At 36.7% G+C, this 27866-nt stretch overlaps 1 protein-coding gene across 5 annotated transcripts in view; it reads right to left on the reverse strand.

Moving 5' to 3' along the window:
• DAAM (disheveled-associated activator of morphogenesis-like protein) overlaps positions 1-27866 on the reverse strand; it is a 259934-nt gene that overhangs the window by 87189 nt on the left and 144879 nt on the right. For all 5 annotated transcript variants that reach the window (XM_089092501.1, XM_089092500.1, XM_089092499.1 and 2 more), the window contains 2 exons: positions 27570-27698; positions 19821-19913 (listed from right to left, as the gene is read on the reverse strand). In XM_089092501.1, the coding sequence (XP_088948627.1) occupies positions 19821-19913; positions 27570-27698 (222 nt within the window). The remainder of the gene's footprint in view (positions 1-19820; positions 19914-27569; positions 27699-27866) is intronic.

Raw genomic sequence — 27866 nt, forward strand, 5'->3', positions numbered from 1 at the left:
TCGACTAACCGTCACAAGCACTAAACGTCATAACATCTAACTGTCAGAACCACTAACCGTCATAACATCGACAAAAAATTGATAAGTTTATATAATAGTAATAAGTATATAATAGTTTAGAAACAAATTTCGGCTATATATTTGCACATCAGGGGGGGTGGGGGTAAAGCATAACATATATTAGCTTCAGGCACACAAGGAGGTTCAGGTTGACCTGGTGAAAATTGAGGCGTGGGCAGATACATGGCTTGTAAGTTTTAACACATCGAAAACGAAAGAGCTCCTAATTTCTAAGGCGCGTAATATGAGGGCTCATCCTGGTTTCATCTTCAAAAGAGATGTAATAACGCGATTTGATACACTGCGCCTACTTGGAGTTAATTTCTCTTCGGATCTCTCATGGACTGAACATCTCAGTAAAATTAGATCCTCTTGCAACAAGAAATTAGGAGTTATCCTAAGATGCAAAAGTCTTCTTCCTGATGGTTCTATTCTGCCACTTTTCAATTCGTGCATCAAACCTGTCATGGAATATGCAAGTCCTCTCTTCGCTGGTGCACCAAAAAGCCACATCACTCCACTCCAACATATTCAAAATATAGCAGTGCATGTAGCTAACTCTGGCAACAAGAAAGCTAAATCCCACACCTGATCCAGGAGCGTTTCGATGTGGCGTCCATGTCGGTTTTCTATAAGTACTTGTATAACCATCAGAGGAGGAGAACCATCAGAGGAGCTTCGCCCGGCGATCGGTTGCCACATGGAATATTTTACCGGCAGAGGTAAACCCAAAAAATCCTTCCCTTGACGCGTTCAAGAGAAGGTATAACAAGTACCTCAGTGTTAGAAAATGAGGTAACTACCAGGACTAGCGGCAAATCATCATTTGTGATGGAGCCGTGAAGCCTGTAATAAAAAAAAAATTAAATACGTAACCTAACCTAGGTACCTTTCCCCCCCTAAAGCCCCAAAACTAAAGTTTTAAAATTTTATATGTTATGACGGTTAGTGGTTTTGACGGATTTTTTTTGTCGACGTTATGACAGATTTTGTCAATGTCCTGACGTTAGTGCTCCTGATGGTTAGATGTTATGACGCCTTCCCTTCCGCAACCCTTTATTTGCGGGATAAAAAAAAAGAACTAAATTAAAAAGTTAACGAAAGCTAACAAATTACATAAAAAAAAACACTACAAAAAGCAACAGAAACATGTGTAATTAACCATTTTTTTTACTCGTAAATCTTACGATGGCAGTAATCCTCTCTTCGGAATAAAAGAGACTGATACAATTTGTTTTCTTTTGTCGTTATTGATATAGCAATAAAAATCCTGCAGAATATAATTCAAAAATTCTTTTATGAGCTCAAGGGATATCGTCATCGTTGAGGAGAGACTAGCTTAGAGCCCATCAGGGATTATAAAGTGTATCGAAACGAACAATACTATGTCACTAGCTAATTTCCAGAATGGAGATCCCTCAACTTTTATTGTCGCCCATCAAACAGATCCTTCTACCTTAATTCTATAAGACTTACCTGCTAATTATCTGTTTCCTCAGTGTCTTCGCTTACTGAGATCGGTGGCCGGCGTTTGCCCTCCCCCCGGAAAGTACCCCCCCCAGCGGAAAATACCCCCCGGAAAAACAAACTGCGGAAAATACCCCGCTGAAAATACCTCCCCCAGAAAATATCCCTCCGGAAAATACCCCCCCCGCGGAAAATACCCCACCGGAAAATACCCCCCCCGCCGTGGAAAATAAGGCTTTCCAAATTTGATAATTTTATTTGAGTTTTATTTTTTTAATTTCCGTAGGGGGAAGGAATTTTGTTACTTGTGTATTATGCGCCTCTCACTCTCACTTACGGAAATTAAAAAACTAAAACTCAGATAAAACTCCCAAATTTGGAAAGCCTTATTTTCCACGGGGGGGGGGGGGTATTTTCTGGGGGGTACTTTACGGGGGGGGGGGTAACGCCTTGAACCCTGAGATCACACCACTTTGCTACACTGTCAAAAAAGAAACTTTAGACTTTTAGACTGAATTAACCTCTTGAATAAAGCTTTTCCCGCCACTGATTATACCAGAATCCCTAAGGGGATTCAAGAGCCACACACCCTGGGAACATGCAAAATATAAGAAAAGATAAGAAACTAACTTTCTTAAGATTTTATTTGTTTCACGTGATAATTCGCTGGAGACGGGTGTTTTTTTTACATAGCTCAAATATTCGCTTAGTCTGTTTATAATATTGTATCCTTGTCTTCAGAAAATTCCTCGTTATCTTCTTACATTTTGTATGAAGGAAAGGCAGTGTGATCGTTGTCATTATTTCCCTCGGAATATTTTCTAGCAAACATGTTAGAAGTACCTAAAGCTTGGATAATAGGGCTAAAAGCGGAACGTTGGTATAAATTTAGGGGTCCCCCACATTGTACACAGGGGCGGATCCAGGGGTGACTTTAGGGACGTGCTTCCTCCAGGAGGTCAAAAATTGCACTATTTACAGGGTCAGAGGGGCATAAAATATCGATTGGGCAAAAGAAATTATTATCAATGCCCACCCCCAAAAGGCACTAATTATGTATTCGCGCCTGATTGGGCACATCAGACCTAGCTTTTTTGAAACCAGCATACTATATACTTTGACAAGGTTTTGAAAAAAAACAAGTTTTTTTTTTTTAATCTTTATTGCGACGTAGATTAGTCTTGACACGGAACTATCAGAATTAAAAAAAAAAAAAAATTCTTCTTTTTTTATTGTCAGGACATTTCTTCTTTTATTAAGCTTTAGGGGTCTTAGAGCTACTTATGAAACAAAAGTTCTGCTCATGAATTTTTTGGCAAATTAGAAGCTTCCGGGCTTTTACAGCTTTATTTTTCTTAAGCAAAGTATGCTACGCCCTTAATGGTAATGATTCTTCTAGCAAATACGACATAATTTACCTAGATTAAGAAAGCGGAAGTATTTTGAAAGACAACATATCTTCCTGCTGTTTAGTATGGCTTTACTGACAGTGCATAACTACTTTCAATGTTATACACCGTTTTATTAAGCGTCAATTAAGACTTCGAAATTTAAACTCCAAATATGATGAAGATGAAAATACTAAGATTAATTAAAGCTAATAAGGAGTGCAGTAAAACACAACTTTATATTTAATAAGACTTGTAGTAGATAGAAAAAAAACAGAAAGGAATAGAAAAAAGCAAGAAAAGTGGACGCAATATGAAAATGTAAGGGAATAAAGCAAAAATAGAAGAAATAATGGCACTTTGAAGGGATCCAACAGTCCCACCCCCTCCGCTACGAATTTTTCTTATAGGAAGTGCACTATTAAAAAGTTTATCTTGGGGCTTCCATGGGAAAATTCTAAGATTGCCGTGTTAATATAACTAAAACATGGGAAATTCGAGTAATTTTTTCTGTTTAAGCCTCAAACCACCCTCACTTTCTGTAGAAAAACTGGTCTTCTATTCAAAGGTGTATGTTCTATTCTTTGTCCTAGCCGAGTGGTTGACGCGCTGGACTTGGAGTCCATTGCCCGAAGAGAGATGGCTAGATTTCTGGCGTGGCCAGTTATTTGGTTTGGGACGGAGATCAATGGCGTGACTCTATAAGCTCAGCTCGAGTCGACCCAGCTCTAAATGGGTGCCTGGGGAAATATGGGAAAGGTAAGTAGGAAGGGTGTGCGATAACACGGGATGCCTGGCCCCCAACCTCCCATAGCACTTCCTGGCAGAAGGGACTTGAAACGGAAATCAGCACCGCCGGTTTAGACTTGAAGGGTTTAGTGCCGTATCCTGTACCTTTTTTTTTTATTCTAAAGCCTCGGATTGTTGCGTACTAATGACGTGATTCGATCTCATATTTTGCTTTGCTATATTGCTTGCGGTGTCATTTCACGTTGAGATTCAACTTTCCTCCATTTGCTTCTAACAAAATACAAGAAAAATGTATATAAAAAAGAATTTTTTATTTTCATTTTTGCAACTACGATTTTATTGGTCAAACGAAAGAGCATAATTATGTCATCATTCAATAGCTGAGATTGGACTGAACCATCTACCGAGTTATATTTTGGAATTTACTTTGTAATATGTTGAAAAGAGATGGGAAAACGAGAAAATAGAAATCGATAGGAATGAATTCAATGATACAGCTATTTTTCCCTTGTAACGGTGCATATTACAACTGCAGACTTATCACAAAATCAATTTCTTCAGAGGGGAGACAGTGACTTCAATTCATGGAAATTTATGGGGAGGGGGGGGGTTGTTTTTCTAAATATGGGTGTGGGGAGTTTTTATGTGTTTTTTTCTGTTTTTTCAACAAAAGGCACAAAATAAAAACTTTTAATGAAAATACAAAAAAAAAGGGATTTCCAAATCTCAAGGAGCGAGGGCAAAACATTTCTTGGAAGATGGCAAATACTACCCTGCCCTTTCTCTTCTCATTAACTTCACTAGTGGACGATGCCATTTCCAGGGGATTATAATGTTTACCCCCCCCCCCTTAAATTTTTGTCCCACTCGTAAAAAAGGAACGAAAGTGAATGTAAACAAATTCTTATTGTTATTTAAAGTTTTTTGTGTTCATCCCCCCCCCCCAAAAAAAAAATTAGCCCCCTGAACAAAAGTTCTGGATACGTTCTTGCTTGTGGAAGATGTTCCTTAACAGCATGACCTGACATTCTTTTTTTCCTCCATAAGCAGTGTGCGGATGGCTGAAAAATGCACTATAAAAGCATAAATTCTGTTAAATTCGTCCGTCGAGGGCACAAAGAGGAATGACGGGAAATCGTAATTCGAGAAAATATTACCTAAAATCCACTTTTTTAAGCTTTCAAATTCCCTAGACATATCCTAGGACCTCCCCAGACTTGAAAAATGTTCAGTGCTATATCAATCATATTCAATTGTAAAAATAAAATAAGAAGGCAGCATTCTGAAATGTAATAGCTGAGATTCTGAATTCTTGCAAACGAACTGTGCTAGTCTGACAACTGCGTAATATATGTATTTTAAACGCGGTACAAATTCTTAATAAAAGTGAAAGGAATTCTTTATAACAGTGAATTAGCCTCGAGTCTACTAATGATTTTTTTCCTGTCATCCTCTACTACGCTGCTCTAACTGCGAAAAAAAGCTTTATCACTAGCTATTTATACATCTTACAGAAATAACAATAATTAATCATAATGCATAAAGGTTCAGGAATTATCAACCAGCTACCCAGGCTCCATTTTATCTGCATCTTCATAGAATTGTTTTGAACAAAAAGTTTATGTCACAACATGTCCCTTTCATAGGCAGCGCGCTAGCGCTGCCTAAGTAAAGAACGATGTGGCCGCAATGTGTTTTTTTTTTTTCTTCTTATTTCTGCGACGGACACTTCGTATCAAAGGAGTTGTCGTAGAAACTTGGAAAAGGGCTCATTCGATTGGAAACTGGAACGGCTAGTGCCCTTTTTAATAGTTAAAAGTGATTGGAAGGCAACTAGCCCCCCACCCCTCCCCCACGGCCCCCATGCCTCCAAAGACATCCAATCAAAATTTTGAGATAGCCATTTTGTTCAGTATAGTTGATTTCCAGATAGAAAATATCTTTTTGAGGAGGACACTCCCCCACAACCCTCAGGGCAAGGGATTTAAGTTATGCCCTGAGGGCATATAAGAACAATGTTGGCACAATGTACCATATATTATTTTTTACTTTAGAGCAGGGCACTTAATATGGAAAGGGTCGTCATAGAGACTTCAAAAGGGGCTCATTCGATTGGAAATCGAGAGTTCTAGGGTCCTTTTTAATAGTCGACAGTGATTGAAGGGCAACTAGCCCCCTCCACGCCCATCATTCCCCCAAACACATCCAATCAAAATTTTGAGACAGCCATTTTGTTCAGCGTAGTTGATTTCCCGATAAAAATGTGTTTTTGAGGAGGATACTCCCCCAAAACCCTCAGGGCTAGGGTTTTAAGTTATGCCCTGGGGGCATATAAGGTTTTTATAGAAGGTGTTGTCGTAGAAACTTCAAAACAGGCTCATTGGATTGGAAAATCGAAGGGCTAGTACCCTTTTTAATAGTCGAAAGTGATTGGAGGGCAACTAGCCCCCCCCACGCCCATCATTCCCCCAAGCACACCCAATCAAAATTTTGAGATAGCCATTTTGTTAAGCGTAGTTGATTTCCAGATAGAAAATACGTTTTTGAGGAGGACACTCCCCCAAAACCCTCAGGGCAAGGGTTTTAAGTTATGCCCTGGGGGTATATAAGGTTTTTATAGAAGCTGTTGTCGTAGAAACTTCGAAAAGGGCTCAATTGATTATAGTAAAAATCGAAGTGGGTACAATGTTTTATTTTTTTGTTGTTGTTGTTGTTTAGACCAGGGCTCTTCGAATCGAAGGAGTTGTCGTGGGAACTTCGAAAAGGGCGCATTCGATTGAAAATAGTAAGGGCTGATGCCCTTTTTAATAGTCGAAAGTGATTTGAGGGCAACTAATCCACCTTCCACTCCCACCCTCCCATGCCCAACCTCCCACGCCAACCCTCCCACACCAACCCTCCCAGTTCTGCTCTTAAGATTTAACCAAATCAAAATAGCGTAAGTGTATCCAAGCTATCAAAGAAAGTAAACAGATCTTTTTGCGAACGGTATCAAGTTTTCCATTTCAGGTCAACTAGAGGAGGTATGAAACTAGATTAAACAGTACTATTTGTGTCCAGATTTTTAAAGGGGTGTATGTTGTTAAAATTGCTGAAAATTTTTCTCCAGCATACAAATAGCAGACCAAACTATAAAGCCTTAAAAAACGAAAATATTTAAAGTATTATTTTCTTTTTCCCTGAAAAGACTATGTCAATGTAAAACGAACAGAAATTAATTAAAAAAAAAACTTTTTCCACAAAATAAGTTTTTCAAAGAAAAGTAAAGAACTCCATTAAACAAAAAATGAGCAAAAATAAAATCAAATAATCTACCAAGCGTGAAACTACCACAAATCAGCATTGATAAATAAATGAAACCCAAAACGAACAGAAATTACAATAAATAACCGAGTCAAGCTCAAAACGAGCAGAAATTGACATAAGTTGGGCGCAACACCCCTATGCCTTCCCAAGGCCAGAACAAAATTTGCACTTGACTGAAAAAAATATAAATGCGTTTTTACTTTTATAACTTTAATAAATCAAATAATTTTAACATTTTGATTACTAAATATCGTATATGTATATTAAACTGACAATGCACATTCATTTGTATTTCTCCAGTAAAGTGCAAATTTAGTTTTAGTCTTGGGAAGTCATATTGCTTTTGCGTTCAACGTATGTAAGTATCTTCTCGTTATGATATTGTTTAGACTAATTATCTTCATATTTGTTCTTGGTTGGTTTCAGTAATGTAATGATGCTTAGATGCTTTAGCTTCACATTCGATGTATAAATCGATTTTATTTTTGCTATAGTTGTGCTTAATTGGCTTCTTCACTTTTCCTTGAAAAACTTATTTTGTGGAAAAAGTTTTTTAAATTAATCCCCATAAACATCGGGTCCGTCGAATCTCCACTTCTGTGGTAAATAAGTTTTAGTAAATAAGTTTTGTGCTGAAGATATTAATGCACGGTAGTGTTTATACCCTTTTTTAAGAACATTCTTGGCAAAATCCAAGAATGAAGCACAAATGAGCACAAATCTTTTATCGGCTTATTGGCACGAAGGATCGGATTCTAAGCATTTCGTTTTTCCCAAGCAAAATTCATTGGTATCATAGAAAACGTAAAATACAGAAGGATAGTGAAATTTTTGCCATATCTTCCACGCCTCGGAAACTTCTACTTATGGTTAGAAGAGAAAGCACAAGGAGCTTGCAGAATGCATTTTGTCTGCAGTTTATTACGAATTAATACGTCCATGGCTATTCCAAATGACTAGTACTTTTTTGAATAGTAACTTCATATTCTTCCACATTTTGATACTATTGATTTCCGTTTTTCTTTCCAGACCCAATCGAAAAAAATTCAAACACGCAAATGATTTTTTAATCTTCCTATGTTCCTTAAACATAATTTATCTGTATCTTCTTAATCCCTACTCATTGATCACTATTTGTGAGGAAGGCAGAATCGATTACAAACGGATTGATCAACGATACAAACCGCTAGATCGGCATTGTTTGTCATTAAATCTTAACATCGAAACACAAATTCTGAGAACTTGCAACGATATTACTCCATTGGCGAAATGGTAGTTTGCAGATAGAACTTCTTTTTTCATTATTTTTGTTTCTATCTGCTATTAAAATTATTGGTTAAAAAATCTATTAAACCAGTCTGCTATTAATTCTATATAATTCTCTCAACTATCTGCTGTTAAAACTTCATGGTAGCTTAAACCATTCAACCGTCAATATTTAAGTGTAGTTATGGCTTCTTCTTTTTTGCTTTATATAACCTTTCTTTTTATTACATAAACTTGGACTTTGCTGCTTTTAAGTTTTGTTTTAAATAGTTGTAAGTAATTTTTATAAGGGAAAGACCCAGTGTCCTGGCAAAGTAACACAATGCGTGACCGTTTAGTAAAAGTAGATTAAGTTAAATAGAACATGATTTATAATTTTCTGTCCCAATGAGAAAACAAATTCGTTGCATAAAACAGTATCAGTATCATTGCAACACAGCATCAAAAAGTGCATTCTTGTTTAAGCTATGTTGTGTACTGTCCAATTAGTCCAAAGACAAACTACTCACTGATGCACCTTAGGTTTTATACAATGTGTCTCGAGAGTCAACATTTTTGGATGACAGAGGGAGGGGGGGGGGGGTTGTTGAGAATGAAAAAAAAACTTTTTCTAGATTTCACTAAATGCTTCTGTTTCAACATTCTGTCTCTAAACTTTGTAACTTTTTTTTTAATTAGGGAGACAGCTCTCCCCTTGTGCCTCCTAATTACACATCTAAAAATGCAGCAATTGTTTATTTCCTTTTTTTCACTAATATCATTATTAGTAATTATTCGAATCCTCAAACATCTGTCGCAACTATTTACTGCTGGAATAAACACATAATAAATATTCCTCACTTGTCAAATTCCATATCCTACCATTATACCAGATTACAAAAATGAAATTGAATGAACGCCTTTTTGTTACAAATTAGTACGAGTTTATTCCTTCGGCACGTGCATTTGTGCGCCTTTTATTGTTTCACCCCCTCCTGATTTAAACAATACAAAAAAAACAGTAGAAAGTTGACGAATATCTTGCGGAAAAGATTAAACATAAAAATTTGTTGATACCTGATACCTGGTATCAACATGTATCAGTTGATACCAGTTGATACCTGAAGTATCAACTTTACATAGCCAGTGATATAGGATATAGATGGAGAATGAGTGTGCAGTGGTTTCAGCATCGGTATGTTGCGTGTAATTAGAAAGTAATAGTAATATCAGAATCCACGATGATGGTGAGGAAAAGAGAAATTCACTAATCCCCATGGTGGTGGAGAACTGGAGTATTTCGATTCCACCTGGAGTACAAACGAACAAAATCATCGTTTCACATTTATGCAAAATATATTTACAAAACTAGCATAAATGAACCTTAAACTGACTCACAACATTTTCCAATATTTGTAAAATTCTAAAATTTAGCACTTAACCGAAAAAACAAACCAAACTAAATAAGAATATATTCCCTTAGGATCAGAAAATTCCTTGAGCAGTGTGCAGAAAATAAAAGAATAATTTATAAATCTCCGAATAATATTTCGCCGACCATGTTATCGATAAATTTTTGTAAATAATTATGCTAAAAAACTCAAAAAAGCTAAGTTTTTACAACAGCACTAGTTTTTAGAATTCTTCGGACATTGAAAAATATCACGAGTCAGGTCTTTTAAGTTAGTCTTGTATATGTATCCTGCACAATCTGTGAAGCAGTAATTTTTATTTGTTTTAAGTTTCAACTTCACTCTTTACTTTCCGTAAGGAAAGGCTTTTTATCTTTTAAATAGTTTTTGCTCGTTTTTTTAAACATACACAACATACCTTACTAAATAATCTGTGTTGAATTTAGGCGATGAAAATAAAGAGTTTAATAATTTTTTTTTTGTAAAATAAGACATACATATAGGTTTTACTTCGTACCTTCACTAAATTTTCCCGCATAGTGCAACTTGTCACATAACTAAAAGGTGTGACGAGTATGTTGTTACCGGTATCTTTGAGAATTTACTTATTAAAAAATCCAATGATTTTCATGATAGAGAAAATATATTAACCAAATTTAGTTTCATTAATCTTTTTTCAAAATGCGTTTTTAGTTTTCGCTTCCTAAGGGGACTGGGAGAGGAGTGTACAATAAGGGTACAAAAGATTCAAAGGTGTACAAAGTGTAAAAAAGATTCTAAACATTCGGGTAATGATTTTCGGTACAATCCCATTTTGCGGGCCTCTCTAAAGAAGTCAAACAAGAGTTGCTACAGTCAAACGGAAAGACGCGTTAAAAAACCCATTTTTACAAGATGATCTAAGACACTGCTATAGAGAAATACATTGTATAGTGTGGTTTTAAGATATTTAAAGGGTTGTTTTTTGGAGTTAAGATGGGGAAAAGGGTACCTAGGTTAGGTTAGGTTACGTATTTAATATATGCAATACTTTGCCCCCCCCCCCACCCCTAATGTACAAATATATAGCCCAAATTCGTTTCTAAACGATTAGGGGTGTTCCCATTTGAGCGCTTTCCCAGTTGAGCGCCACGGAATTTTGTTCCATTTGAGCGCCACGGAATTTTGTTCCCATTTGAGCGCCACGGAGTACCATTTGAGCGCCAAACCCAAAATTGTGATTTTGCGGTGGATGAAGCGTGGTTTGCTGCCACATTGACCTGTACAAATATTTATTGCCACGAAGACAACGAACAAAACTGAGGATTTTATTGGGTCAATGGTTGTGAAATAACTCTGTACTGAGAGTTAAGAAGCTAAACGTTTGTTAAGCTTGTGAAGAATATAAGTGAAGATTTTACGCACGTTCATAGGGTAAGAACTGATTGCCGCTGAAGAAGGCTTGCTCGTCAAGTCGAAATATTCGGCTCTTTTTTTAGAGTTATTTCACAACGATCGTTTAGAAATGGAACGAAATCACCCAAAAATCGTGCCAAAAACGGATAATTCAAATTAATATATTGGTAAAAATACAAACAAAAACTGCTAATATCACACATCCGGCGAAATGTTATGTGCGACACCCAAGAGAAGCTCGTCTGCTGTTCGAGTTCCAGCCCTGTACTCCGTCGACAGCTTTTCGAGTCGTTCGTTCAGCCTTGCATACTTCTTGTTCGTCCGATGGATGACATGACCCTGGAGTAGCTGTGTCCTTGCAGAATCGACGACTGCTTGTTCTTCCTTCAGGAAAGAGATAAACTGCCACAAGTTCGGGTGGTAGCGACCGACTCTTCGGTTAAACCGCATGTGCCATGATTCGAGGTCGTTGTTTGTCCTTCGCTGGATGCCGTAGACTGACCAGAAATGAGGAGGACATTGGTCGAACCACTGACGGCTGAAGTAAGTGACAAACGGACGAGCCGAAGGCCAGGTACGAACGATGTGAGAAATGATTGGACCAGAATTGATTCTGACGATCGCTGGAGGTAGGAACGCCAGAGCCAGAAGCTTTCGAACGTAGAGGTTGAAGTCTGCATCGGTCATGTACAGCTCACGGACTGAGTGACGCCCCAAGTTTCTGATTACTGCTTGGCAAAAGTGGAAGTAACACCCACGGTGCTTGGTGGCCGGAAAAACTTGCTTCACGGATGTCAGCAGACCGGTCTCAAAATCAGAGACGACGGTCGTCGGGCGAAGTGTCACTCCTTTCATCGCAGCCTGTAGGATCAGCTCGCTGAAGACGTCGTTGTAAAGCTGCGCAGACTTGCTCTCCATGAGCACGAAGACAGCGGGAAGTTGCTTGTCGCCGAAGAAAACGTGAACGGTGAACAACTGGCCGAATGGGGAAGGAGCTGAGTCGAAGGTACCGTCCATATACCATTCCGGGCTTCGTTCAAGCAGACTTAACGACTCGTCGGTTGCAAAGCAAATCGCAGCGTTATTTTGAAGCTGAAAGAGGAGGAATCTCTGGTTTGCAGACGTCTCACTGAAAGCCTGGGGCAAGGGCGTCGGTACGGATATAGTATCAGCGGGCAGTGGTGGTATCAGCTTGTTTCGTGATCTGTACATGGACGACTTCACGTGCTTATAGGGTAACTGAGGCAAAGCACTCAGCCCACTGGCAGCAGCACTTGCGACCTGGCCGTCGTAGATAGCGGGAATCGGACGAGTAGTACGGGCTGACTCGCTTCGAAGGTCTGACCGGAATTTGTACTGCTGGGTCTGCAGAGGATCAGCGCTGTGGTCGTGCGTACCAACTGAAACTGGTGAGCCGTCGCTGGAATCAGTGTGTAACCGCCCGAGACATCCCTTCTTCATGCATCTCCAGCTCTTCTTTCTTCCTCCAGAAATCGGCTTATCGAATCTGTAGACGAAACCGTCGTGTTCTAGCAGTTGTTTATTCTTGGAGCTCTTCATTGTCAAACTGACTTATTAATACTAACCAGAAATATTGTTCCTGGCATCACTAAATACTTGTTATAAGAGGGTAAAAAAATATGCTCCCACACTAAATCCTATTGCATTTTGTGGGTAAACGGTTGTGCAATCGCTTACGCAATTAGGTCACCTGACCTAATTATCTGGCGCTCAAATGGGACACAACTGAACTAATTAAAATACGGCGCGCAAATAGGAAATTCCCATTTGCGCGCCATGGCGCTCAAATGGGAAAGCGCTCAAATGGGATACACCCAACTATTATATAGTCATCCTATTTTATTTCATTAGCATCAACACAACTTGACTTTTTAGAGAGGCCTGCAAAATGGGATAGTACCCGATTTTCTACCATAAAGATCATAACGATGCCTTTATTATTTACCCTAGCCTTCCAATAACAGGAGGTGCCATATGACACTTTAAATGAGGTTATTAAAACTTCATCGTCTTAAAGGCACATATAGAGAGGCAGCGGTTTTTAAATAAACCATCAAGCACCTCAGATGTCTAACGAATTATGAATAGGATCACGGAACTCATAGCAGCATTCACGTCATGCATTAGAGCCGTCTTTTCAGTGATGGGAGCCTAAAATCCTTATATAGGGTGTTTTAGACCTGACAAATCATTTGGTTCTATTAGAATTTGCATTCCTCGGCATTTTGACCCTTTTTTGTGCAACAATCTATGTTTGGTAACAGTGAATGGCAGAAGACGCCACTTTTCTATGGCACAATCGTTTTAATACTTAAAAGTGGCACAAGGTATGTCAATAATCTAGTCCTAGATATGGGTGACTGAAGACATTATTGATTCCCGTGCAAACACGTAATTGTCCTTGTTGTTCAATGTGGGGGACTGGAATTTTTCTGCAAAGGACTTTAGATCATGATGATTTAAATGGTATGCTTTTCATTCCGATCTGATGCAATTTTCAAGGTTTTTATGCTTTATTTCGGCATCCCCAAAAAGTTGTTTTTACAAGTAAGTTATAATAATAAAATTAATCAAAATAATAGCTACCATTTCTGAATTAGCTGAAAATGGCAATTATTTTTCTTACTAGGAAGTTTTTTTTGGGTACTTCCGCACAATACAGAAGACACTCGAAAAATCGCTCTGTTGAATCTGAGATAACCGGTTTATAGCTGTCTGTATTTGGAGACTTAGCTTAGGCTCAAGGGAAAAACTGCTTTATAGTTATTTTTTAATCAAATATTTAATATAAAGAGTTGGTATTTTTTTAGGTTAAGTGTTTAATATAATGCGTTCTAGGCGGCCTGCTTTCCGTAATTCTTTGTTGTTGTTTACATAATTTTGTTACTAAAGTATTATATTTTCATCATACTTTGGTATATTTTATTATGATCAACCTAACTTCAATTCTTCAGTGTGTTCTGGATTGCACGGAAGTACCGTTTTTTAAACGCGTTTTGAACTTTCTATTACTATGGACTGCAGCTCACTCCTTACTAGGTTGCATTTATCGCTGCAAGGGGAAAGGGGGTTTCGTTACTCAGAAAAATAGAAAGTGGAAAGCGCAGGCTTTAGATCGGAAACCCAAAATCATTGCAATATCATTTTAGCTAATCGTTCATATAAATGAACATAATGCGTTGATGGCCTTAGTCAACACTGTGCCTTAGTCATCACCTTAGTCAACACTGTGCCCTGCATTAAAAAAAACGTAGAAGAAAGGTATCGAATAACTTTCTCCAATAGAAATGCCATTGTTGATTTTTGTAGGTTCAGCACTTTGGCACGCAACAGATGAAAAGAGCAAATTTCGTAACCAATATCATAGCCGGCTTTTCCATAACCCTCATGTTGGATACAACCTGGGGTTCAATTCAATCTCCTTTATACTAGGCTTCCGTCACGGAATCAATCAATCTCCGAGCGGTCAGGATCCAAATCTAATTTGACAGAAAGCGCACGTGCTCTCGTATTTGCAAGGGGGGATATTTGAAAAGCGTTCATCCCCTATATCTTCGTTGAAAGGGTGTTCAAGAGCTTTCTTTGGCAAGAGAGACGAATTGTATTTTCAGAAGAGTGTATTAACACATTGCCAAGGGATAAAGCAGTCAACAAGTTGCTCAAAAAACTAAAATTGTGAAAAAAGGTGAATTATTTGTATCTGGGCTAATTGTCTATAACAATGAATGCCTTCTTCCGCTAAAAAGCTAAATAAAAATATATTGACAATACATATACACAAAAGTTTTTCTAATCGAATCCTTTGCTATGGCTTAATCTTTGAACCTGGAGCATAATTTTTCCAGTTTTCCCACTCTTTAAGTGATATTGATAGGGTTGATGCAGTTTCTTATTGTACTAAGTAATAAAAGGATGCGGGGTGAAGATCCTTCAGAGCAATTAATGGCACAGAGGCATCCAATCGACGTTTCAGATGGTGTGGCTTTTTATAGAGACAAATAGCAAGTTCACTCTTGCTACAGCAGACCCGGTTCTTATTATTGCCAAATAGAGCGTCAAGCCCCTGTGCAACCCCAGGAAAATTATACTAAATGAGTGGCTGAAAATGTGTGTGTACGTCTTGCTTAAGATAAGATAAGATAAGTTTTATTCTTCATTAAATACACATACAATATTAGATGTTATAAATCCCTCAAAGGCTCATTGGCCTGTACAAAGAGGGAAGACATATGAATTACATACTCAAAGATAAAAAAAAGCGCCGACAATGTGCCAAATTTAAAAAAGTAGCTTTTAATTTCTTCAGTTAATCCTTGTCCTTGTTCGACACCAAGTGAATAGGACACTGATAAGGAAGGGAATTCTTAAATAAAGCTATAATTTTTATTTGGAATTTATTCTAGGATCATCTGAAAGCCGGCATATTCTTTTGTTTAAGCATTTTTATTTTGGTGTAAAATAGCTAAGACTAGGTTAGTGTTTAAATCATAGGCTAATAAACAAAAACAAATATATGCAAATACACAGTTGGGCTCTTTGGACACGAGTTATTATTTTATCTTTTGTCCAATATAAAATAAAAGTAAAGAGAAACTAAAAATGGTACTCCTTCGATATACCCTCTCTTTTATATATCTCAAACTAAACAAGCGATGAAAAACCCGTTTTTACGGGATGATTCAACACACGGCTGTAGAGAAATACTATGTATGGCGTGGTTTCAATTGCTTAAACGATATTTAAAGTTTTGTTTTTTGATTTTTTTTTTTTGGAGGGGGGAAGGTACCTACGTTAGGTAAGGTTACGTATTTAATAAATGCAATTGTAGACCCCCACCCTAAATGCGTAAATATATAGCCCAAATTTGTTTATAAACTATTATATAGTCATCCTATTTTATTTCATTAGCATTAACCAAACTAGCAGTAAATAAAAGAGTGGGTATATCGAAGGAGTACCGTAAAAACTAATCTAAGGAGTATTTTTATTCACATTTTGAAGATTGACTCTATGATTTTGCTGCGCAACACTAGGTCGTATTTGCTGTTTAGTCTATTTCCCGGAGACAAACTTCTTCACGAATCATTCTCTAATGATGGAATTAATGAAAATGCTCACATTCAGCAACCCTGGACGTGAGCAACAACATATTACCAGACTACATCTAAGAAACGTTGTTACAAGACTTATGCTCACATTCAGCACGCCAGAATGTTAGCCAGCTCACGTTAATGATCCTACAGACTACATTTACAGACTACAGACTACATTATTACCAGCCTATTTTAAGAAACATGGTTAAAAAACATATGCTCACATTCAGCTCATAGACATGTTCACATTTATCAAGTCTGAATGTGAGCAACAATATATTACCAGACTACATTTAAGAAACGTGGTTAGAAAATATATATGAGCAGGCACTAATCACTTTCAATTTTATGCCTGATTCTCACTGAAACCAATATAATGGGAATTCATGCAATATTTTCGTTTCCGATTTTTGAATTCAGTCTGGCATACTTTTAAAAAGACAAGAATTTTGCTTTTTGCAAGGCATCTGGGGTTAAATTTGAACAAAGTTTACTTAAATCTCGCAAGAAAATTCGCAGTCAGAGCGCATGCAGTAAAATTTTGCGAACATGCAGGTATATTCTGCCATTTCAGATTATATTTAAGATTGCGAGGTCTTTGGTCTGTATTATGTATTTTAGGTTAACCAAATAAGCGTGCAAGGTGTGTAATATAAAAAGGGCTGCTCTGGGAGTTTTTCTAAGGAGTTATTAGTAGGTTGGAAATCTATAGGTTGTAATAGCTATCTCCAAGTCCATGGCATTCTTAAAAACAAATGCGGAGTAGTCAATTGAACGTAGGAAAACCTGATCGAGTTTGATCAAAACACATTTTTGTTTAAAACAAATCCAAAATAAAACATTATGAAAAACTGGTGGCAGGGGCGGATCTAGAGCAAAATCTTGGGGCAGGAGGCTATTTGAAAAGGGTGCCAATAAGCAAGATCTGGGGGTGAGGGGCAATGTGACAAGGGTGCAAATAATTGACCAAATAGACAAATTTATTTTACAAAAGAGCGAAAAACAGAAAAAACGAGAAATGAGGGTGCCAGAAAAATCTCGGGGGCCAGGGTCACCCCATTCACTCCTCCCCTTGATCCACCATTGATTGGTGGAGGCAAAAATCCCTCAGGCGACTGCCACTGGATAAACAGGCCTTTCCTACAAATTCTCGATAGTTTTGGCCATTTATATTAATCTGAAATTGGAAGAATCATTTACTGTGCTCTAAACTTGGAAAATAGTGGTGGCCGGCGTTTACCCCCACCCCACCCCCGGCGATTACCCCACGGAAAACACCCCCTCCCCCGGAAAATAGCCCCTGGAAAATACCACCCCGAGGAAAATACCCCACCCCGAAAAATAACCCCCACGGAAAATACCCCCCCCCGCGGACAATACCCCCCGCGGAAAATTCCCCTCCCTCTGTAAATACTCCCCCGGAAAATATTCCCCCCTCCGTGGAAAATAAGGCTTTTCAAATTTGAGAATTTTATTTGAGTTTTACTTTTTTTTTTATTTCCGTAGAGGGAAGGAATTTTTGTACTTGTGTATTATGCGCCACTCACTTAATTTTACGCTGTGTAAAATTCGAGGACACATCAGTTTTTTCGTTAGTTTCTTCGTTACTTTAGAAATAAATTTGGGCTATAGATTTCCATATTAGGGGGGGGGGGGAAGTATAGCAGGTCTGCATGCAAAATATATTTGGTATAAGTATTCCGCATTTTAGATAGATAGAAAGAGAAGTGTGTTTTAAAGCCAAATATACGGCCATTAACATAGTAAAATAACATAAATGACAGCACAAATAACATAAACTTTGATCAGCGATCATCATAAAACACTTAAATGAAATACTACATTAACCTAATAATAGTATTTAATACTTGGAAAAACGGTCATTGAAAAAAAAAACACTTAAAACTTGGAAAAAAACACTTAATTGGAAAATTACATTTACTTTATACTGGGATTTATTTTATTTATTTATTTTTTTTTTTTTTGTTTTTTTTAGTTAACAAAATTTCCATATACCTCGCTATTCTTCTGTAATTTTTTAGTGGCCATATACCTAGAAAGAATTATTTTCTTACTTCAAACTGTCCAAATACTTTACACCCCCGGTAAATACCCCCCGTGGAAAAAAAGCTTTTTTAAACTTGAGAATTTTATTTAAATTTTATTTTTTTAATTTCCGTAGGGGGAATGAGTTTTGTTGCTTATGTATTGTGAGAAACTCACTCATGTTTACGCTGTGTAAAACCCGAAAACAAAACCGGTGTCTTCGTTACCTTCTTTCAGGTTCGTGCGAGACAATACAAAGACAAGTTACAGAATATATGGGAGATAAATAATTTTTGCTATATATATGCGTATAAGGGGGGGGGATAATTTATTTGGACAGATTTAAGTCAGAAAACAATTATTTCTAGGTCTGGCAACGAAAAAATTACAGAAGAATAGCGAGGTATCTGGAAATTTTGTTAAAAAATAGAAAAAAAAAGTATAAAGTAAGTGTAATGTTTCATTTAAGTGTTTTTTCTAAGTGTTAAATGTTTTTTTTTCCAATGACCGTTTTTCAAAGTATTAAGTACTATTATTAGGTTAATGTAGTGTTTGATTTAAGTGTTTTATGATGATCACTGATCAAATTTTGTGCTATTTGTGCCTTTCATTTATGTTATTTTACTATGTTATCTTAGTTTATCTATCTAATATGCAGGATAATTGCACCTAACCCATTTTGCATGCAGTCCCGCTCTACTTTAGCCCCCCCCCCCCTAATATGCAAATATATAGCCCAAATTTATTTCTAAAGTAACGAAGAAAGAAACGAAAAAAATGGTGTGTTATCGAATTTTACACAGCGTAAACTTGAGTAAGTGGCACATAATACAGAAGTACCAAGATTCCTTCCCCCTCCGAAAATAAAAAAAAAACTCAAATAAAATTCTCAAATTTAGAAAGCCTTATTTTCCAAGGGGGAGGGGGCTATTTCACGCGGGGGGGGGGGGTATTTTAAGGGGGTATTTTCCACGGGGGGGTATTTTCCGGGAGGTTAAATCGCCGGGGGGGGGGGTAAACACCTAGAACCGAAAATAGTATTAGGTCATGTGTAATTGAGTAATGCGATTGCTATTCTTCAAAAGACACCTCAATTTCATTCAGTAACATGTAATTTAATGAAAATTCAACATCCATTTTTACTTCCTAGCTTAATTTCATGATGATTTATGCTTCTTCTTGAAAGCAACAGTTAAATCGAGAAGTTGAGGAAAGATCCACTGTGGAAAGCTTTTGGATGTTTGAATTTTCATTCCATTTTTTTGCATTCGAGCAAGAAATTTTCCAAATTCTGAGGTAAGAAGCACTTTCTTTTGCCAATTATAGGAATGCAAAATTCCTATTTGAAATCGTGAAAATTAAGAAAAAAATAGAGCATAAAACAAAAATATCTTATTAGACGCACAAATATGCTGATAATGTACAGACTGTAAAATGTAGCAAGTTAGGCGAATTTAGAAATTTAGCGTGGATGCGCCGACAAGGTAAAAATGTCTCAGCAATATCACCTTTGGGCAACTAATTATAGCCCATTTGTGTAAAAATATTTGGAAACTCGCTAGGGCCAAGCATGTTTTTAAAATATAACGCAACCCATGTAAATTCGTAACAATGTAAGTATTTAAAGACAGGAATACCTTATTTGTTCTATCGAGATATATTTGCCACTTTTTCTCTAGTGGTAGACTTAGCATGGCTGCTTTCTTTGGTCCAGCAAGATCAAGTTCGTCCTATAAAAAAGAAATAAATTGAATAAACAACACACTATAATTACCAAGTTCAACCTATCCATGCTAACATCAAAGTGCAGAAGCTTTAACAGCTATTTGGATTTCCAGATGCTATAGCATTATACTTGATGCAGTGGCGCACCCACAAGGCGGCCTCAGGGCCGAAGCTCCCTACCCAAAATCCCAAACTTACCATAATTTTTGGGTATTTTTTCCCAAATTAAAAAAAGATTTTTAGTTGTTACCCCCCCCCCCTCCGAAAAATTTCCTGCATCATGAACCTACTCTCATAAGCCCTTATTGATAACATACACCCTCATTTGTTTAAATTTATGTTTAATATTCTGTTTACACTTTACTAATATTTTATTAAGCGGAATACTATTTTATATTGGGTTTTATGTTATAATCCATTGTTTAAAATACCGATTTGTTGAAATACGAACACAACTGTCATCGGATATTCTATGGACACTGGCTGTTTTCTATTGTGCCAGATGATCATGTGCTGGGCAATTCTTAGTGGTTTTCTTTTATTAATTTCTATTAGGTTTTTACCCGCTGACCGGCGATAACGGTGCCTCCACAATGATGTCTCCAGTACGGCAGACGAAAAATTTTCCACTGACGATCCGAAGAACGTAGCATCCTGCATCCATCTGCTGACATGAGCCTAGCGCTGCTTTTTGTCGCCCGCACCTTCTGATATCCAGCACTGCACATCATGAGGAAGTCGACCTTTGCCCACGCTCATCAAGTAACCTCAGTAGAACCAGAGAAATTAAAGAGGGTCCTTGTGATGGGTAATCATGTGCCAGATAAAGATGCAGGCACTTACTGAAGTACGTGCTTGTACGAGTAAGATCGATTAAGGAAGTACTTCTTTCACTTTTTCTGATTCTTCGCTTTCTATTAAAACTGTATTGCTCTATCTCATACTCCATTTTTATATTCGGTTATATACCACCCGTTACATTACAGTACAATATGGCTGCAAATAAATTCGTAAAAAAAAGAAATTAGTTATGGAAGTTTTACAGAGTTCTAGACTATGATCCATTAATTAGCGAAATGATAAGCCGTACCTTAGGACAACCTGACCCCAGGTTCTTGGGTCGGTAGTGAGTAAAATGTATTGTCCTTGTGTGTGTTAATAAATTACTACTATTACTACCTCCCTTTGATACTGAAGTGTATTCAAGCAATTATTAATTTAATTAAGTAAGATTTACTGCGAAACCATCGAAGTTGAAGTTTTTTGGCGACACAGCGGCATTAGTAGTCTAAAAGGTACTGCTGCAATTGGATATAAATCCGGTCATAAAACTAGAGTTCAGAGCAGGTCTGCACAGCCTACAATCCATGGGCGGCAAGTAGGCTAGCGGCACTTATACTCCGGCCTTTTATGCCGTTTGGCGAAAGGGGTGCTACCATTTTGAACAACCGTCACAAGCACTAAACGTCATTTCGTCGACAAGCAAAATCCGTCAGAACCACTAACCGTCAGAACGTCGACAGTCATAACATCGACACATCATTTCATCGACAGTCACAATCACTAGCCGTCAGAACGTCGACAGTCATAACATCGACACGCCATAACATCTAAAAAAAATTGAGATGTTATGACGTGTCGATGTTATGACTGTCGACGTTCTGACGGTTAGTGGTTCTGACGGATTTTCGTTATGTAAAAAAATTTATAAGTTTATATAATAGTAATAAGTATATAATAGCTTAGAAACAAATTTCGGCTATATATTTGCACATCAGGGCGTGGAGGTAAAGCATATCATATATTAGATACGTAACCCAACCTAACCTAGGTACCTTTCCCTCCCAAACCCCAAAACACTAAAGTTTTAAAATATTAGATGTTATGAAAACAATTTAGATGTTATGACTGTCGGCATTCTAACGGTTAGTGGTTCTGACGGATTTTCGTTATGGAAAAAAAATCGATGTTCTGACGGATTTTGTTAATGTTATGACTGTCAATGTTCTGATGGGTAGCGTCTGTGACTGTTGATGAACTGACGTCTCGATGTTATGACTTTTAACATTCTGACGCGTAACAACTGTAACTGTCTATGTACTGACGTGTCAATGCTATGACAAATTTTTTGTCGCTGTCCTGACGGTAGTGGTCCTGACGTGTTGATGTCCTGACGCCCTCCCTTTTCGTTATGAAAAAAATTTTAGATGTTGTGACGTGTCGATGTTATGACTGTCGACGTTCTGACGGATTTTCGTTATGTAAAAAAATTTATAAGTTTGCACAATAGTAATACGTATACCAAATTTGAGAAGTACGATTCGGCTACGTACTAGCTAATACGAGGTATGAGGGTAAATCATAGCCTATGTTCCATGCGTAGCAAAACCTCGGTACCTTTTCCCCCCTAAAACCCACAAGATCGAAGTTTTAAAATTTTAGATGTTATGACGTGTCGATGTTATGACTGTCAACGTTCTGACGGGTAGCGATTGTTACTGTCGATGAACTGACATGTCGATGTTGTGATGGTTAGTGGTTCTGACGGATTTTTTTGTCGATGTTATGACGGATTTTGTCGATGTCCTGACGTTAGTGCTCCTGACGGTGAGATGTTATGACACTTTCCCTGGCGAAAGATATCCATATTAATGGGAATATTCATACACTGAATTTTGAGAGGAGAGTGACCCATGGTTTTACTATAGACATTCGCTTTTGGCTTATGTTGTAACATCAGTGCTAGAAGTTTATTTATAATGTGAGTTGTTCCTATTTGTTAATTTTTTTTCTTATTCGTTTGTTTAGTTGTCATGTTTATTTTTGTTTTCTGTGTGTTATTTTTTAAACATTTTTTTCGTTATTTTCATTTTTTCTCCGTTCAGAAAGGCTCCCGGACGTGGGGCTGAAATATTCGGAATATTTTTTTTGATTAAAGTGTTGTTTTGTTTTTATTTTTAGTTCACTGCTTTGTTGAAATTAAAACCTGTTTTATTCTTGCTTAATTTTTCGTAAATGGAAAAGTAGTGTGGTCTAAGAAATTATTTAAGCCTCTAGTTAGTTTTTGAACTATTGGCACATTCAAGATCCCCATCAATTTTTTACCAAAATTTTAAGGAAATATCATGTGAGTAATTTGTTATTTTTGGGAGCTCCTTGTGGTGCTGAGAAAATTCGCTAATGGGCCCTTTGTCTTTGAGACGGTCAGCCGACGTCGAAGATCGCAATAGAATGACTTTAATAAAAAAAAAGCCCAGATTCATGAATGGTAGGCCTATTTGTTTTCCTTGACTTCAATGACAAACTTGCACTACATAAACGGAATGTTGAAATCACCAAATTTATGGAATGCTATTAGCGCTATAGCCGTGCGCATATTTGATTTTGTCCACAAGGCACATGCGAGATCATGTGATTCGTGCACAAGAAAGATATGAAGTGTTGACCATGGTGTATATAAATATTTAAATTCTTCTATAATTTTCATTTATTACCAAATTTTGAATGTCATTCCATAAAACTAGCAATTTTCATTTTTCAAGGACTTCTGAATTTGCTTGTTACGGTAATGCGAAGTACCTGCGCATATTTGTGAAGAAATTAAATTTATCGCATATTTGCAAGTCAGTAATATTGAATCAAAAATGTTGGTTGTATATGTTGAACGTTGATTATATATGTTGCTATCAACCGGTAGTTTGTCCGTTTAGGTCAATTTTAAGTAGAGGTAATAAAATTACAAATGGAATATGAATTGCTTGACAAACAGAGAGCGAAGGTAATATAAAATTGTCAAATTTATGTTAGGGGAAACGCTCTGAAGAATTTATTTGGAGGGGGGGACTTGAAAAAGGCAACTTATATAAAAAAATATAAGTTGAGAGAATAAGATTTTTGGGCTGTGGGGTTGAACCAAATGGTTCCCCTTCAAATACGCCTGGACATGACTAAATATTTCACTGTAGTCTATAATATTCAAGAAGTATAAAAAGTGCGACATTTAAAATAAGAATAAAAACCCAATATAAACTGTAAAAGACAAAATCGTCCACAATTATTTCTCAAATGAAGAATTTCTCCCGTATTATTTTCGGCAGTGACGGGATGATGAATCAGGAATTGAAATCAGAAAATAGGGGTTTTTCAAAGAACCAGAATCAGAACCGATTAAATTTTTCCATTTTTGAAACAATTCTGGTGTGTAATTCGGCTTAATTTAAAAAAAATGCAAGAGTTCTTATTCAAATAGAGCTCTTACTTAAAATCTAATATATTGGAAATAAATTTTGAATTCAGCGATGGGCATACAGCTTTACTGCTTAATTAACCCCATTATTCTGAAACAGGCGAACTGAACAACGAGGAAACAATTTCTATCGCTTGACAATAGTTGTTTGTTTTTCGTCTTTTTGTTTTATTTTTTCATTATTATTAATGTTTTTTTACGGTAAAACAGAATTCAGATACGTGCCTTGTTATACATGCAGTGCCTAGACAGGTGCTGTTCACACATCAATATAAGTAGCCAGGCAGTACCCGTTCACATGTAAATTTGGTGTTTGGCTGCAAAAATTGCATCTCTCCGTTGATTTATTTTTCATTCTTGTAATTTCTTTGTGCTGAATTGATGTTTTCTGAAGTATTGTGAGTGACCATACTTTGGAATTGTTACAGTATACTTAAAAATTACCATAATTACGACCAATTGCATACATGGGATTTTACCTCGGAGGGGAGTGTGGATTTAACGTCACACATCCAATAATGAGTTTGTGAAACACAAACCTGAAGGATTCATTATAACGAATCCTTCTAGTCCAATTGGATCAAACAGTTCGTGGTAACGAAAAGTAAGTAAGGAGCGACCCGGCTCAATGGTAACCGGAAATCTAGAAAACGGTATTTTGATACCAATAGATACATCAAAAAAATCAAATTTTAATGCTGATTTCAAATATATAAGTTTAGTCCTACCTATCAAAAGTTACGCGCCTGACAATATTTGCCTGATTTTTGAAAAAATGGGGAAAAACCTCCTAAAAACTACAGAACCTCAATGAAAATCACACCATCATGTTCAGCGTATCAGAGAACCCTACTGTAGAGTTTTCAAGCTCCTATCTACAAAAATGTGGAATTTTGCATTTTTTTTGCCAGAAGAAAGATCACGGATGCCTGTTTGTTTGTTATTGTTTTTTTTTTTTTTTAAGGGATGATCGTATCGACCCAGTGGTCCTAGAACATCGTGGGAGGGCTCATTGGAATGGAAATTAAAATTTCTAGTGCCCTTTTTAAGTGTCCAAAAAATGTAGGGCAACTAGGCCCCCTCCCACGCTCATTATTTTCCCAAAGTCACCCGATCAAAATTTTGAGATAGCCATTTTGTTCAGCATGTTCGAAAATTTTATAAGTATGTCTTTTAGGATGACTTGATCCCACGAAGTCCCCGGGGGGAGGGCTCAAAGTTATGAACTTTACCCAATTTTAACATATAGTATTGTTTATTGGGAAGTATACAGACGTTTTCAGGGTAGATTTTTTCTGGTAGTGAGGGGGGGTCGGGGGGCATGTGGGAGGATCTTTCCATGAAGGAAGTTTCCATGGGGGAAGGGACATTGCTATGAAGGGGACGCCGGATTTCCCAGCATTATTTAAAAAAAAGATCAGAAATTAAATATAAAAAAACAAGTTTTTCAACTGCAACAGAAGCTACATCAGAACTTAAAACGAACAGAAAATATTACATATATGATTGGGTTCACCCACTAGTCAATACCTCGCTCTTTAAGCCAGATTTTTTAGTACTTTAGTAAGAGCTGTTTATTCTAATTAACGGTCATTTTTAAAGAATTGGAACAAAATTCGAACTTTAGCTTAAAGAGCATGGTACTGACTAGGGGGCGAACCCTATAATATACGTATTAAAATTATATTAACATAGAAGTTCGTTACTTAAGTTGATTCGTAAGTTACGTATATTTATTACTAATAAAAACGTTCGTAAATAAAATTAAACAAGTTTCGAGAAAGCCATTTAACCAAATAAAAGTAAATTAATATACAAATTTTTTTAATTATTCATGTACGGTGAGCCAAGATCAAAACCTGCATTAATTCAAAAACGTTCAAAAATTAAATAAAAAAAACAAGTTTTTTTAACTGAAAGTAAGGAACGACGTTAAAACTTAAAACGAACAGAAATTATTCCGTATACGAATGGGGCTGTCCCCTCCTCAACGCCTCGCTCTTTACGCTAAAGTTTTTTGGTTGTTTAAAAAAATAGACTTTTGAGAAAGTCAAACTTTAGCGTAAAGAGCGAGGCGTTGAGGAGGTGACAGCCCCATTCATATACGGAATAATTTCTGTTCGTTTGAAGTTTTAACGTCGTTCCTTATTTTCAGTTAAAAAACTGTTTTTTTTTTATTTAATTAGAATCAGAATCGAGAGACGGAGGCGGAATCGATTTTACAAGCGGAACAGGGACAAATTCAACATCGTTAAATCATAAAATTTTAAACATGATATATTTTATCATATGATAAATTTCATGATATGTATGAAGTGAAATAAAACAAAATATGATGAAAATATAATACTTTATTAGTAAAATTATGAAAACTACCACAAAATATTATGGAACGAAAGAAGAAATAAAAAATAAAAGGGATGGGGAAAAGACAGAATGATAGAAAAACTCTTTATTTTACTCGAGGAGCATCTTGAAAGTTGTTAAAAAATGATATGAATTTCATGATATGATATATTTTTAATCATGATGAAACAATTTTAAAATTTTGAAAATAAAAATCTTAAAATTTTAGTCTTCGATTAAAAAAAAAAAAAATCATCATCAAAATCCATTAGTAGCGATCCAACAACAACCTTTCGAATTGACAGAGAATGTCATTAATAATTGCTAGTAATGACTGGTGCTGTTCTATTAGCTGGTACCCACACGATATACTGCATAAGGAAATGCTAAAGAAAACCAGTCAAACGGGTACCTGTCATTAGATAAATGGATCGCAAAGGGAGGTTTTTCACTGCGTATATAATATTTAAACTATTGTTTTTTGGGGTTTAGGGGGGGGAGGTACCTAGGTTAGGTTACGTATTTAATACATGCTATGCTTTATACCCCCCCCCCCCTAATGTGCAAATATAGCCTATAGCCCAAATTTGTTTCTAAAGTACTATACATCATAATTTATTTTATTTCATTAGTATTTACTATCGTTTGAGCAATTTGGCATTTCTGGGGGTTTTCTATGGTGCAACTTGCTTTGATTGAAAAACTTTCCGGCACAGGGGATATAACATTTCACTGTTTTTCAATAAAGTTTCACATTCAAACCAAATTTCCTCAATAGATCTCGATGGTGGCTAGTCTTCTAAGAGTAGTTGCTAATAGTCCCTTTGTCTTTGAGACAGTCAACCGACGCTAAGGCTCGCAAAATGATATTAAGGTATCGAGTTCCCTTAAGACATGAATACACAAAAATCTATAAGACAGCAATAGAAGGACTAAAGGAAATGAACGTTCGAGTAATTACTTGAGCTTCAAAAGAAAAAGAATATATGTGCGTGTAGTTTTATATGTTTTGTTTTAATTTGTTGGTCCTTTATTAACCACACAGAAAGAGAGAGAAAAACAAACTTACAATAACATCAAGAAACCTGGCATTGACTTCTTCTTCATCGGGCATTGGTATGATTGGTGTTAAGTACTGTAGCTGAAGGGTTCCGCCCTGACTTGTCACGCAATATGTTATTTCAGGTGGCTCGTCAGGCTAAAACAAATCAACTTTTCTAATTTATTGAAATATTTCAATTGGTTTCCGTAGGGGCTGAAACTTTCGTTTCTCATTAGTAAGACTCTAACCTGACACAAACACAAGATGTCCCCCCCACATACAAAATGTAAAAATTTTTAACAAATTTCTCCTCGTTTTTGTATT

The sequence above is a fragment of the Artemia sp. Qi Xiang Cuo genome, chromosome 7, assembly GCF_049724085.1.
Source record: "Artemia sp. Qi Xiang Cuo chromosome 7, ASM4972408v1, whole genome shotgun sequence".
Taxonomy (NCBI): domain Eukaryota; kingdom Metazoa; phylum Arthropoda; class Branchiopoda; order Anostraca; family Artemiidae; genus Artemia; species Artemia sp. Qi Xiang Cuo.